The following is a 14877-nucleotide window of genomic DNA, read 5'->3' as shown; positions in this document are numbered from 1 at the left end:
ATGTGGACAAAGATAGTACTTTTTGGAGAGATGTCCGTATATAGAAATATATATATTTATGGAAAACACCTAATTTCTTGCATTTCAATACATTTTGCCATGTGGCAGAGAGAATTTTTTTTTACCATTTTATAATGCTATTCCAAACATGTTGTCATGAGCCTGAGAGAACATTTTGCAGTTTTAAAGCTAATTTCCTGCAATTCTACACATTTTGCAATGTAACAGAGAGAAAAATGTGTACTTTTTCATGCCCAAAGTTGACAGTTAAAGCAAATTTCCTGCAATTCGATGAAACCTGTTCTGAATATTGGGGCGGGGACATGTCCCCCCATCCCCCACGGCAATTCCACCTATAGGGGAGTTAGTTTCCCATATTCTGTTGTATACCAATGAGCAAAACAAACAGCTGATAAATGATTTGTGTTGATTCACTCAGAGTCATTTACCATTCATGTCCTGGTCAGAGCGAAGAGCCATCAGTGACAATATTCACACACAACATCCTCGTGGCAAGGGGATGAGCTATTCCAACAAGGTTAAGTACCTCTACACTATACTGAATGACTCAAAGTGAAATAGTCGTTGAGAGAATTGTTTATTAATGAAGGAGATCGTATTGGAATATAAGCTCAAGGTCATTTATGAGAGAATGATGACAGATGAAGAATGTCAAAAATCTCAAGAGCTTAACCATGTTGATAGTAATGGGATTGTCTTTTGTAGGGGATTGCCCACCTTTCATGTAAAGAAAAAGAAAAATGGGGCTCCCTCCCATTCCAATTTATGGAACTGCTTACTCAGCATTGTGTGCCTATGTAACACCTACTCCGTTACACCTACTATACATAGCGTTTTGGCGAGCTTTGGGGTAGAAATTAATTACCCGAACACACTGCTCTTACAATAAGGTCATCCCAGTTGATGATAGTAAACTTTCACTGAAATCATTTTACATGGACATATTCATCAATTTAATTCTCCAACATGTTATGTAAGGAAACAGGTCATGGATTGTGTTGTCTCATTCGGGTCAATTCAAAGTCATAATAGAATTATGATGATGCATGGACAGCTGTTCTCTAAAGACTGGATTCTGGTTGGTGAGCAAACTCACAGAAAGTGTCCAGGTGCAATGGTCTTCTCAGCGAATCCACTGCCACACACACACTCACAACAACATTGGAGATGGTCAAGTGACCCCAGAGGTAGATTTAAAATGTATCAGCAGCAGCCTCCCCCCTCCTCCCTATATGCCCTAAAGATTTATAACATGACTGGAGAAGTGTTAGCTTGGCTAGGAGATTCACCAAGGTCAAATGACAGAATCTTTCTGTTTGATGAGCCACATGATGAAAGAGCAATCATATAGCACTTTACATCACTCCCCATAGACTTCCGGCTACATCTGGAGCCTTTTACACCATGGTTTCACTATGTGGTTGAATTGAAATCCTACGAAGTCAGAGCCAATAGCTCATTCACATTGTGGTGTACGTGTCAAAGCCAATCTGGAATATAGATATACAGATGAGGTATTCATAAATCGTGTATAGGGATTGGGGTGGAAATATGGTTATGGGAATGAAGAGTGGATCTATATTGAACATAGATTACAGCACAGGACAAGTTGGTGATAGACTGATAGTATAGAAAGATGTGTTTTGGAAATGTTCCATTTCCCGTCAGATTCTGCACTAAATTTAAACCTACTGCTTGATAAGAGGGTTCATTCCAGGTTCAAGGCCAGATGGCAGAAAACCCCCAGCTGGAATTGTCATGAAGTGATCAATATTGTACACACAAAAAACAATACCTATAGTTCTGGCTGATAAGAAATCTTGTTGTAAACTGTTTTCCATTAAAGGTTTCTTGATGTAGTCATATTGCAAAAGCCAGTGGTTCCAAGAACTTCTGTAGAAAGAGGAGCTGGACCATTTGAAAATGTGTTGATTTTAAAAGCATCAAGTAAAACAAGAGTTACAGGCACCCTTGGTCTCATAATTTAACATATTGTCAAATCAAAACATAAACAAAGTACATTGGCATTAATCCCTAAAAATTTGACAGCTACTAAGTAACAGTGTGATTCGACTCACAATAATAAGGTTGCGTCTACACAGGCAGCCCAATTCGGATCTTTTTTCCACTAATTGGTCTTTAGACCAATCGCAAAAATGGAGAAAAAAGTGATCTGATTTGACTGATCAATTATAAAGCGAATGGCATTATCATAAACTTTATTCAATGATAACAGCATAGCAATTTTCCACAAGATAATAACTATGTAAATAATTTACCAGTGTATCTGTTGTGTTACAAAGTCAGATGAGTTGGGAGGTTCTCAGTTCTTAGAGCAAAGACAAACAAACAGTGGGTTTGGTTTAGTAAGAAAATGTGCAGTATAAGGATCAATGTTGTACTATTCAACAAATGTGAGGGTATGAACTTGTTTGGGCAAAGAGGGTGAAAGAGCTGTTGCCGTTCAGTTCTAACAGAGAGGTTATGTGGTCAGAGGAAAGTTCTGCTCAGTGAATTGGAATGAACCAAGGTGTGATGCTTTTTCACACCTGGTTGAAACAGACCAGTGTTCAGGCCACAATAGGAGCGTTTCTTTCCTTAACGTGCCATTGAGCAGCAAAGATCTGTAAAGTTCAGGGAGCACACAGATTTTTTTGTTTTATTATTATCTATAAATTGTGAAAATGAATGCCCCCTTGGTTTATTCGTGCTTCACTTTTGGGCCTAGAGACTTCAGTCCGGTTGCCAGCTGCGTACCTATTCGCACCCCACAGAAACCCTAACATCATCTCTGTGGGGTTGTGTTTGTTTGACTTTGTCATTATTGAACTGAGACACACATACACAGTGGTTGTGAATTGAGAATGTGTATTGACTCATTTTCAAGGGTGCACTGGCTATCCCGGATAATGTTTAGACTGAGAAACACTTCCAAACTTTCGACTCTGGTCTTGGACAATTCAACTTTGGTTGAGTTTATCTCAGAAATATTAAATGGGTTTCTGAGGCCAAGTTTTTCATTCTTTCTGGACCTCAATCCTGACTCTTGAATTCATTTATTGAGGAGGGCTTGAATAAAAATAGAATATGACATGAGTTTTTGTGCCTTAGTGTTGATTGAATATGTTTGAATAAAGATTATCCCAAAAGTGTCTTTAAGATGTCATCAGTGAGTGTGTAATTTGATGTAATGAGTGTGTAATTTGATGTAATGAGTGTGTAATTTGATGTAATGAGTGTGTAATTTGATGTAATGAGTGTGTAATTTGATGTAATGAGTGTGTAATTTGATGTAATGAGTGTAATTTGATGTAATGAGTGTGTAATTTGATGTAATGAGTGTGTAATTTGATGTAATGAGTGTGTAATTTGATGTAATGAGTGTGTAATTTGATGTAATGAGTGTAATTTGATGTAATGAGTGTGTAATTTGATGTAATGAGTGTGTAATTTGATGTAATGAGTGTGTAATTTGATGTAATGAGTGTGTAATTTGATGTAATGAGTGTAATTTGATGTAATGAGTGTGTAATTTGATGTAATGAGTGTGTAATTTGATGTAATGAGTGTGTAATTTGATGTAATGAGTGTGTAATTTGATGTAATGAGTGTAATTTGATGTAATGAGTGTGTAATTTGATGTAATGAGTGTGTAATTTGATGTAATGAGTGTGTAATTTGATGTAATGAGTGTGTAATTTGATGTAATGAGTGTGTAATTTGATGTAATGAGTGTGTAATTTGATGTAATGAGTGTGTAATTTGATGTAATGAGTGTGTAATTTGATGTAATGAGTGTGTAATTTGATGTAATGGGTGTGTAATTTGATGTAATGGGTGTGTAATTTGATGTAATGGGTGTGTAATTTGATGTAATGAGTGTAATTTGATGTAATGAGTGTGTAATTTGATGTAATGAGTGTGTAATTTGATGTAATGAGTGTGTAATTTGATGTAATGAGTGTAATTTGATGTAATGAGTGTAATTTGATGTAATGAGTGTGTAATTTGATGTAATGAGTGTAATTTGATGTAATGAGTGTGTAATTTGATGTAATGAGTGTGTAATTTGATGTAATGAGTGTGTAATTTGATGTAATGAGTGTGTAATTTGATGTAATGAGTGTGTAATTTGATGTAATGGGTGTGTAATTTGATGTAATGGGTGTGTAATTTGATGTAATGAGTGTGTAATTTGATGTAATGGGTGTGTAATTTGATGTAATGGGTGTGTAATTTGATGTAATGAGTGTGTAATTTGATGTAATGGGTGTGTAATTTGATGTAATGGGTGTGTAATTTGATGTAATGAGTGTGTAATTTGATGTAATGAGTGTGTAATTTGATGTAATGGGTGTGTAATTTGATGTAATGAGTGTGTAATTTGATGTAATGGGTGTGTAATTTGATGTAATGAGTGTGTAATTTGATGTAATGGGTGTGTAATTTGATGTAATGGGTGTGTAATTTGATGTAATGGGTGTGTAATTTGATGTAATGAGTGTGTAATTTGATGTAATGAGTGTGTAATTTGATGTAATGAGTGTGTAATTTGATGTAATGAGTGTGTAATTTGATGTAATGAGTGTAATTTGATGTAATGAGTGTAATTTGATGTAATGAGTGTGTAATTTGATGTAATGGGTGTGTAATTTGATGTAATGAGTGTGTAATTTGATGTAATGAGTGTGTAATTTGATGTAATGAGTGTGTAATTTGATGTAATGAGTGTGTAATTTGATGTAATGGGTGTGTAATTTGATGTAATGAGTGTGTAATTTGATGTAATTCTGGGGCATTCCAAGTGTGAACTTCACAAATCATAAATCCAGTTTTGACATATGATATGTTGTTATTCAATATTCAACAATAATACACAGGTTAATGAGTGTGTAATTTGATGTAATGAGTGTGTAATTTGATGTAATGAGTGTGTAATTTGATGTAATGAGTGTAATTTGATGTAATGAGTGTAATTTGATGTAATGAGTGTGTAATTTGATGTAATGAGTGTGTAATTTGATGTAATGGGTGTGTAATTTGATGTAATGAGTGTGTAATTTGATGTAATGGGTGTGTAATTTGATGTAATGGGTGTGTAATTTGATGTAATGAGTGTGTAATTTGATGTAATGAGTGTGTAATTTGATGTAATGGGTGTGTAATTTGATGTAATGAGTGTGTAATTTGATGTAATGGGTGTGTAATTTGATGTAATGAGTGTGTAATTTGATGTAATGGGTGTGTAATTTGATGTAATGGGTGTGTAATTTGATGTAATGAGTGTGTAATTTGATGTAATGAGTGTGTAATTTGATGTAATGAGTGTGTAATTTGATGTAATGAGTGTGTAATTTGATGTAATGAGTGTAATTTGATGTAATGAGTGTAATTTGATGTAATGAGTGTGTAATTTGATGTAATGGGTGTGTAATTTGATGTAATGAGTGTGTAATTTGATGTAATGAGTGTGTAATTTGATGTAATGAGTGTGTAATTTGATGTAATGAGTGTGTAATTTGATGTAATGAGTGTGTAATTTGATGTAATGGGTGTGTAATTTGATGTAATGAGTGTGTAATTTGATGTAATTCTGGGGCATTCCAAGTGTGAACTTCACAAATCATAAATCCAGTTTTGACATATGATATGTTGTTTTTCAATATTCAACAATAATACACAGGTTAATGAGTGAGAGGTCATTCATCACTACAGTTATGTGGTCACTCATCTCCACGATTCCACTATGTCATATGGGAGAGTGGGGTAAAAAAAATTTTTTAAATTACATTCAGCATCACTTCGTCTCGGGAAATATAGTATTCTTTCTAACAAAGATATCCACATATATTTCAGGATGTTGCATTTACCTGGAAATAATCAGAATTCATGTGAACATTACAGTTTTGAAAACAAAGCTTGTCCAAAAAAAGTGGTCTCTGCACAACTTGAGCCCTGGGCCAGGTAAGTTAAGGCGCCGCCTACACATTTCTGTACTGAATGAAATATTACCACTACCTTTTTAAAACCATGTCTATCTTTATTTCCCAAACACAATTCAACACAATCACAATCACATTTTTGTCCTTTATTAATTTTAAGTGTATTTTAACACAGGCTTAACACCTAACAAACACTTTTTTGAACACTTTTTTTTGCATAGGATAGGCCCTGTTGATACCTCATATCCCAGCGATAATGACTTGCATTACACCTGGGAAGAAAACACTTACATTTCCTCAACTTGCTATTGGCTCAACTTACCCCAAGGCAAACATTTTGATTCATATCCCAGATAGTTACAATGATGCACTTTCATGCTAGGTTTAGGACCTCATATTAAAGCTTATAGAAACCCCAACTGATGTATAGAACAATATTACAACTATCTACTTTGGTTTAGATACAAGCATCATAAAATCTCTAACACAAATTAATTTGACTTGGTGTAAAGCTAGTTTGTTTTGTTCCCTAACTTGCTTACCACTTTTTCCATCTGGTTTCTTCCTTCACAGACTCCATGATATTATGACCTCTTCCTAAATTTGGTAAACTTATACATTGTATGGTTTCTTAGAAACAAAGAAACAAATGTGGCTCAACTTACCCCACTCTAGCCTACAACTGCTTTCCATGAAATTTCCACAAAAAAGCTAAAGGCCAAAAATCCAGGGGTCCAGGCAGCTTCAACCGTATGTTTTCAAGCTCCACAGAAGGAATATGTCTTGTAAACTGATCTTGCTGCCCATTCATGACCTCACCCTTCAAGCATGAGTTCTCAGCATGGGCCGGGTTTAAAAGCACAGCTTTCTAGGGTAACTGAAACTAATGATCATCTGTCCCTATGAAGAGTAGCATAAGGTAGAGCTAAACAGATGACCCTATAGATGTTCTTCAACACATCCCCTCCGCCCATGACAGCAGGTTTTGTTTTGTTTTTCTACTTTGCATGTGTTCTAAAAGCAATTACCTAAAGCAATGTTTTTCTCAATTCTCCAATAAATACATATTTCAGTGAGTGCTGCTTGGTATAATAATGGTGTTCTTAACATTTACTACGTTAGACTGACAGAAAATGTCAGGATCTGGCAACGTGATCTGTACAACAAACTACAGTAAACCAGGTTTAATTCCAAATAACAAAAACATTACTGAAATATTGCTCATTTGGTGACAAGCGGTTGTCCAACAAACAGTTTGAGAGCTGTCAGCAGATGCAATTATGATGGCCATAATGGATACAGTGAAGGGCCTCTGTGGGATGACAGGTGGTCTTGTACAGCGTAAGCTCTGCGAATCCCCTCGTGGGTCATTGCACAAGGTCCCCTGGCGTGCAGCTGTGGATGGGCTAAAGTGAACTCCTCCCCCTCTGCTGTGTCCATTGGCCTTAAATACTCAATTGTAATTGATGCCGCTTGCTTTCTCCAGGACGGGTAATGAGTCCTGTGCATCTGCCTGTTCTTTTAATGGGATCCTCATATTCCAAGAATAGTCAAGTAGCTCTTAGTCTACAGCCTTGTCTGCAATGGAACCCCTTAGCAAAAAAAAGCAGTGCCAGAAAATAAACAGGTGACATTGTTCCTAAACTGGAATCTGAGTTCAAAGGGTAGGCTAAACTCATTGGAATGGATGTTAGGGTAACTGGATATGTAGGAAATGTCTTACTGTTAAATCTGAACTAGACAGATCTCAAGCTACATCCACTTGGAATTAAGATCTATAAAACAGTTATGACTATGGAATCAGATACCTGCTGTTGACCCCATGTTTCCCAAGCCTATCCACTAAGAAAATGGGTCTGTTAGAAAATAAAATAACTTCTCATTGACAAAAAGGATGGATCCATGTTAATTTACAAAACATGTCTACTGGAATCAGAAGCCAGAATGGGGCTTGACTAGTGGAATGGATCTGACCTGAATATCTGCTCCTTGAGACTGCAGTGATGAGGCCTTGAAAAGGAGCAGCTCAGAGCAGCTGGGCTAGCACAGCCACGTGTAGCCAGCAAAGAGCTTTCAGGTGTGGCATCTTAAAGGCATGTGAACACCATTAATGAACTGAACTGCCATTTCCCCTCTAAGCCCATCAAGTGGCACAAGCAGTTGCATTCCTCACTTAAACTACTTAATTTCACTTTTAACTAGGCAAGTCAGTTAAGAACAAATTCTTATTTACAGTGACGGCCAACAAAATCTTTGGACTAGACTAGTTTTACAGTGGCAAATTTTAAATGTGCCCTGCATGCAAGCATCAAAAGGAAATGAGCTGCATGTCACTTGCAGGTTGTGGGCATGTCAGAACTACTCTAGCAGATCACTAAACACAGTCACTAACCAAGATATGACTGTAACCAGAGCACTACCTCCCTCTCGTGGACACTTGCAGTTACAAGACCAAGTTGTGCAATATGAATTCCTTCAAAATGAACGATATATTTCTACTTAAAACATATTTAACTACGCAAGTCAGTTAAGAAAAAAATCGTATTTACAATGACGGCCTACCAAAAGGCCTCCTTGCGGGGACGGAGATGACAAAACACACATCACAACAAGCGAGACAACACTACATGAAGAGACCTAAAACAACATAGCAAGAGAGCAACACATGGTAGCAGCACATAATATGGTACCAACAATATTGGGCACAGACAACAGCAAAAAGGGCAAGGTAGAGAAAACAATACATCACGCAAAGCAGCCACAACTGTCAGCGTGTGTGTACATGGAGTCTCTGAATGAGAGTTAAAACTGTCCAGTTTGAGTGTTTGTTGCAGCTCGTTCCAGTCACTAGCTGCAGCAGACTGAAAAGGCGAGTGACACAGGGATGTGTGCGCTTTGCGGACCTTTAATAGAATGTGACTGGCATAACGGGTGTTGTATGTGGATGATGAGGGCTGCAGTAGATATCTCAGATAGGGGGGAGTGAGGCCTAAGACTGTTTTATAAATAAGCATCAACCAGTGGGTCTTGCGATGGGTATACAGAGATGACCAGTTTACAGGAGTATAGAGTGCAGTGATGTGTCCTTATAAGGGGCATTGGTGGCAAATCTGATGGCCGAATGGTAAAGAACATCTAGCAGCTCGAGAGCACCCTTACCTGTCGATCTATAAATCACGTCTCCGTGATCTAGCATGGTAGGATAGTCCTCTGAATCAGGGTTAGTTTGGCAGCTGTGGTGAAAGAGGAGCGATTACAATAGAAACCAAATCTAAATGTAACTTTAGCTTGCAGCTTTGGTATGTGCTGAGAGAAGGACAGTGTACCCTCTAGCCATACTCCCAAGTACTTGCATGAGGGGACTACCTCAAGCTCGGAAACCCTGAGGTAGTAATTACACCTGTGGGGAGAGGGGCATTTTTACCAAACCACATTACCTGTTTTTGAAGGTGTTCAGAACAAGGTTAGAGAAAGCTTGGACAAAGAACACTTTATTGAAGAGCATTTAACAAAATCCAGGGAGAGGCCAGCTGAGTATACGACTTTCTGCATTAAATGGATGAGAGCTTCCTACTGCCTGAGCTCAGATGTAAATTAAGAGTGTGGGGCCTAGGATCGAGCCTTGGAGTACTCCCTTGGTGACAGGCAGTGGGTAAGAGCAGATTGACTACACACACTGCACTCTGGAGGTAGTCAGCAAACCAGGCCAAAGACCCCTCAGAGATACCAATACCCCTTAGCCGGCCCACAAGAATGGAATACCGTAGCAAAGGCTTTGGCTAAGTCAATAAAAAACAATTGCAGCACATTTCTTAGAATCAAGGGCAATGGTGACATTGAGGCCCTTTAAGGTTGCAGTGACACATCCATAACCTGAGCAGACACCAAATTGCATATTTGAGAGAATACTATAGACATCAAAAAAGCTAGTTGATTGACAAGTTTTTCCCAACACTGATAATCAGGGCAAAAATAGGCCTATAACAGGATCAGCTTGATCTCCCCCTTTAAATAAAGGACAAACCGTGGCTGCCTTCGAAGCAATTGGAACCTCCCAAGAAGAGACAGGATAAAGAGGCGATGGGGCAGCAACCTTTTAAAGGGTCTAAACCATCTGACCCAGTTTTTTTTTTTTTTTTAACAGGTCAAGTTTAATGAGCTCCTTTAGCACCTCGGACTCAGTGACTGCATGCAGGAAAACTGTAGCGGGGGGAGCATTGGGGAGAGTCACATTAGAAGGGGTGGGAGATGAGGAAATGTTGGATGGGCAAGACTGCGTCAAATAGGAATCCTGACTTAAGTGGTCATTAAAGAGCTCAGCCATGTGCTTCTTGTCAGTAACAACCACCAACATTAAGGGACATGGGCAGCTGTAAGGGTTTTATTAGCCAGGTCTTTAACCGGTTTCCAGAAGTCTTAGGGTTAGACCCACAGAGAGAACTGCTCCTTAAACTAACTTTGGCCTTCTGGATAGCCTGAGTGAACACATTCCTCATTTGCCTGAACGAGAGCCAGCCTGAGTATGCCGAGCCTGTCACCAAATGCAATTTGAGGCAAAGTAATTTTTTTTAAATTGAAAAGGTCCAAGCATCTTCGATACCAGAGGCCATTTCATGAAGGCTTGCACGTTAAAGTTTAAGCGAGCGTCTGACAGATCAGGAAAGCACATGTCAAACAGGCTGTAAAGTATAAACCTGATCATTAAGGTTCACAGAAAACACCAGACTATTTGTGAGGATAATGTCAAGGAGCCAAAGAGAGCTTAAGGCAGAGGCCAGTGCTGATGGAGGACTATAGCACCCAGCAGCAATCAACAAAGAGTCATTAGAAAGTTTAATGCCTAAAACCAGCTAATACAATTGTTTGGGGAGAGAGCACTGAAGGTGATCCTTGGTAAAGATTGCCACTCCTACAGTCTGCCAAAAAGGTTAACCACAAAGTGTCTGTATAGCAAAGTAGAATTAAAATGTTAAAATGTTTATTGGCATTACTTGAATATACAGTCTTGATCAGACAGACACATCACAGAGGGTAGAACAAACCTACATTAAGTCAAAGCATTTAATTACTGGAATGGTCTAAACCCAGGTGTGGGAACAGAAGCTGTACACTACCCAACACCAATGTTTCTCCCATAATTGTTAAAACCACATAAGTTACATACATTCTGTACAGTACAATCAGCAGTGCTGTCAGGCATCTCATCGGGTGAGCTGCTTTGCAAGGTCCTTGATCAGCGAAGACTTCAGCTGTGAAATGGTTGCGATTTTCATATGCTTCTGACTAGAGTACTTATTCTTAACTGCCTGCAAAAGAAAAACAAATGGCAACAGGTCATTTTGTAGAAGATGAGCTCTTACAATTAGGTGCATTTAAAGAGCTGTAAACGGCATTCACTAATAAGGCGGTTCCTCTACGCACCATATGCTTAGTTTGTCCCTCGTTCACCTTCACAACATTTTTTGCTATGTGCTGCATGACCGGGACTAGGCAGTCTTCGGTGTAGTTCATGTAATGCTGCAGTGTGGAACTCTGGGGAGAGGATACAAAGGCAGTAAGAGACAAGATCAAGTGATGCAGTGACCTGGTATACACCAAGGGCTCCTGAGTGGCACAGCAGTCCAAGCCTCTGCATCTCAGTGGTAGAGGTGTCACTACAGACCCTGGTTCGCTTCCAGGCTGTGTCACAACCAGCTGTGATTGGTAGTCATAGGGTGGCACACACTTCACCCAGCGGTGCCTGGGTTAGCACATCATTGTAAATAAAAGTGTTAACAGACTTGCCTAGTTAAATAAACAAAGGGCTTCTTTCCCCACAATCACTGATCAGAGACCAGATAAGCAAATATGGTGGAATCCACTCAGAAAATAGACACCAACAGCAGTTACTGAAGGACATCTTACCCAGTCACCGCAGTTGAAGACCTTCAGGGTGAGGGCAAAGGCTGCACTGGCCACCTGGGAGGGAGGGAAGTGCACCATCTCATAGTCCACCATGGTGAGCTCCACCAAGTACTTTGCCAGGGTGTGGTGCTCAGCAGTCACCTGTAGAGAGACTTAGTCATTTTGATTCTAGAACTGGTGTGACTGTAGGCAATACATATTGAGTGTCAGTGTTGAAGGGGTTGGTATACCTCGCCAATCTTTGAGGCCCTTCTGAGGAACTGGAGGGGGAGAGGGCGGCCAAAGCTGAACTTCAGCACTCTCAGTATCGTCATTTCCATGTCCCTGATCTGGGCAGTGGTGTAGGCCCGGTCAGTCACAAATGCAAAGTCTGCGATCTCTGGAGGGTACATCTCCTCGTATTTGGAGGCGATGAACATGGCAGTCACACCAACCAACTGAAGTTGCTTTTTGGACACTGGGTTATCCTGTTGGAGAAATGTTTTTGCTTATAATTTCCATAAGTTGGTAGGCCATTTGTCAACTATAGTTAGATACATGCCACTTCTGGCTTAATGTGTTGCCCTAGAAAACTAAATGGAGTAGGGCTCACCAGAATAATGCCTTGTCAATAGAGCGCATTAGTAATCTAGTCAATGTTGTTTACAGCCCGGGGAGAAAATGCCAAAAAAACAATGGAAAGATATTGCACAGGACTAATTATCAGTTTGACCCATTAAGGAAATTAAAAGCAGAGAAAAGTCTTGGGTGGATATTTTGTGTAGTTGAAATGCTGTCTGCTTGCATAAGTGTCAAAGATGATTCGGCATCTATTGAGAATGCAGGATGTAGGAGTCACATTTCTCCACTAATGTGTGAGACAAAATAAACACATGGTGTATCATTTTAGTGCAAGAAATGTATAGTGCTGCAAGAGTTAATATTATGCTACATATGAGAGGTGTCACACCTACAGTCAGTGTCCATGTTACAGTTACCATTAAACCTATGAACTTACAAGGAACCTGTTTATTCATGGCTACTTGAGCAGCTTATCAAAGGTGCATGTAAACAGCTTATCCCAAATAAGACCTTAAGTGGGATATGAGCTACCAGCCAGAATATTGTGCGCATTTAAACATGGTCAGCAAGCAAGCCCACTGGTGGGCTGTGTGACATTCCTGCTACACTGTAGTTCACTGGCAGTAATTTATCATCAGGGTGGCTAGGACAGCGGGTCAAGCAAATTACCTGAAGGAAGCGGTCAATGATCCCCACAGTCATATACATGGTCTCCTGCAGCAGGCGGAACTTGATTTGGACCTGGACGAGCCAATCAATGAGAATGGCACGCATGTTGCCTGTAATTTCCTGTCCTTCCAGATATTTGGTTTTAACAGCCTGCTCAACCTTTGAGGGGAGACGACAAAGGGATATGTAAGCAACAGGCACATGCAGGACAATAAAATACATTTCCTGGACCGTGGCTTTCAGCTGAGAAACATAATACACCAACCTCAAGTTTTTGAAGGTATTTGTAGATGTCCTTCACATATTCACTGCAAAGCATAGGGTTGTCATAGTCATCAGCATCCACATCTTTAATATTAAGTAGGACATCAGAGAAGGCCTGGCACAGTTCAATGGGAGCACAGCCAGAGGTCTCCATTGCTGTGGGAGACAATGGCTCAGGGACAACCTGACAGACAAAAAAAATATAAAAATATATATATAAAACACTAGCGTTATTATTCAATATGGGGTATGGTGGTGCACAATGTCTAATCATGATAGTGCATGAAGTTGAGCAGATTGAAGGCTATTACAAAGAAATCACAAGCAGCCAAATTCTTGCCCTTTGCCCCAGAAACCTCACCTGAACCTCCAGCTTAACCGGGGAAATAACTTTTGGGGGTTGTTGAACTTCAGGGACCGTCGCCAACCGTGTGCTGGCCTTCCTCTCAACCACCTTTGTGGGTTCTGCCTTGGCATCCTGTAGAATAAAAATGAAGCACCGTATTTTAGTACTAGAAACAGGGTAGCGAGAAACCTATGCATTGTGAAGTTGTCCCAAAATATAAAAAGTCACCTTTTTCAGAGTCTGTCTGGGGACACCAACATTTCCGATTTCGCCAAGCGCAGCTCGTGTTCTCAGTGTAGGCTTGGTTCCCAGAACTACCTTGCCTGGCAGGGCAGTTTGGTTCTCTGAGGAACCCAGACGATTCTACAGGAATAAAAAAAAGGGAACCATATAGAATACTATTTTATTAAAATAGAACACGATACAGCATACTGAACGAGTAAACAATAACGTCAGAGAAGGCAGAAGCAAAACATTTTGCTGAGGCATGATGCGAGTCACTACTCTGCATTTAAGCTTGAATTCTAAACAAAAGCAAAGAACAAGTTGCAAACGTAACACAAATAGCTATAATAAACCAAATATATCGTAGCGCAAAACAATTTCTGAAAAATACAACTTACTCTGGTCATACGGTGAGCCATTTCTAAATATACGATGCTTCGTTGAAACAGAATACACTTACTGCACACAATTTCTAAGGGTGAATTGCCGTAGTTTAAATCCTGGTTTACTCGAATTTCATTCGTTGCGTTCCAAAATGCGCTGCCATCTGATTGGATGACAAGCACGTGATTAGAATGCGTTCCTAGGACGACCAGTAATCACATGACAGGATTTAGCTAGTTGTTTTTTTTAAAGACTTCCGCCACCTTATAAATAAGAAGCAAGTTATCCAGTTCAAAAACAAAGGCACTGTATTGTATTTACAGTTCATGTACAATTTAGTTGAGGTTTGTGTTACTATATAGATGACATGTCCCAAAGATTCTTATAAACCTTTGTAGCTGATTTTCTTAACCTGTATTTTATCTAATACAAGTGTACACTTTGGACTTATTTGAGTATTTACGGTCTTAATAGTGCGTTTACGTGCAAATACAAGTGTACACTTTGGACTTATTTGAGTATTTTAATAGTACGTTTACGTGGAAATCATGGACCCTATGA

The 14877-nt window shown here is 39.2% G+C and overlaps 1 protein-coding gene across 1 annotated transcript; it reads right to left on the bottom strand.

Annotated features, from left to right (window-relative positions):
- Positions 1-10919: 10919 nt before the first annotated feature.
- LOC110523559 (G2/mitotic-specific cyclin-B1) lies at positions 10920-14499 on the bottom strand. The gene is made up of 9 exons (XM_021602358.3): positions 14331-14499; positions 13936-14070; positions 13723-13839; positions 13363-13545; positions 13098-13256; positions 12098-12334; positions 11868-12008; positions 11385-11495; positions 10920-11269 (listed from the first exon to the last, which is right to left on the bottom strand). The coding sequence occupies exons 1-9, from the start codon at positions 14349-14351 to the stop codon at positions 11165-11167; spliced, it is 1209 nt and encodes a 402-aa protein (XP_021458033.1). The 5' UTR covers positions 14352-14499; the 3' UTR covers positions 10920-11164.
- Positions 14500-14877: the final 378 nt, after the last annotated feature.

Source organism: Oncorhynchus mykiss, chromosome 5 (assembly GCF_057628025.1).
Source record: "Oncorhynchus mykiss isolate SJ-2025 chromosome 5, ASM5762802v1, whole genome shotgun sequence".
Classification (NCBI taxonomy): domain Eukaryota; kingdom Metazoa; phylum Chordata; class Actinopteri; order Salmoniformes; family Salmonidae; genus Oncorhynchus; species Oncorhynchus mykiss.
This window is presented reverse-complemented; position numbering and strand designations above follow the sequence as displayed.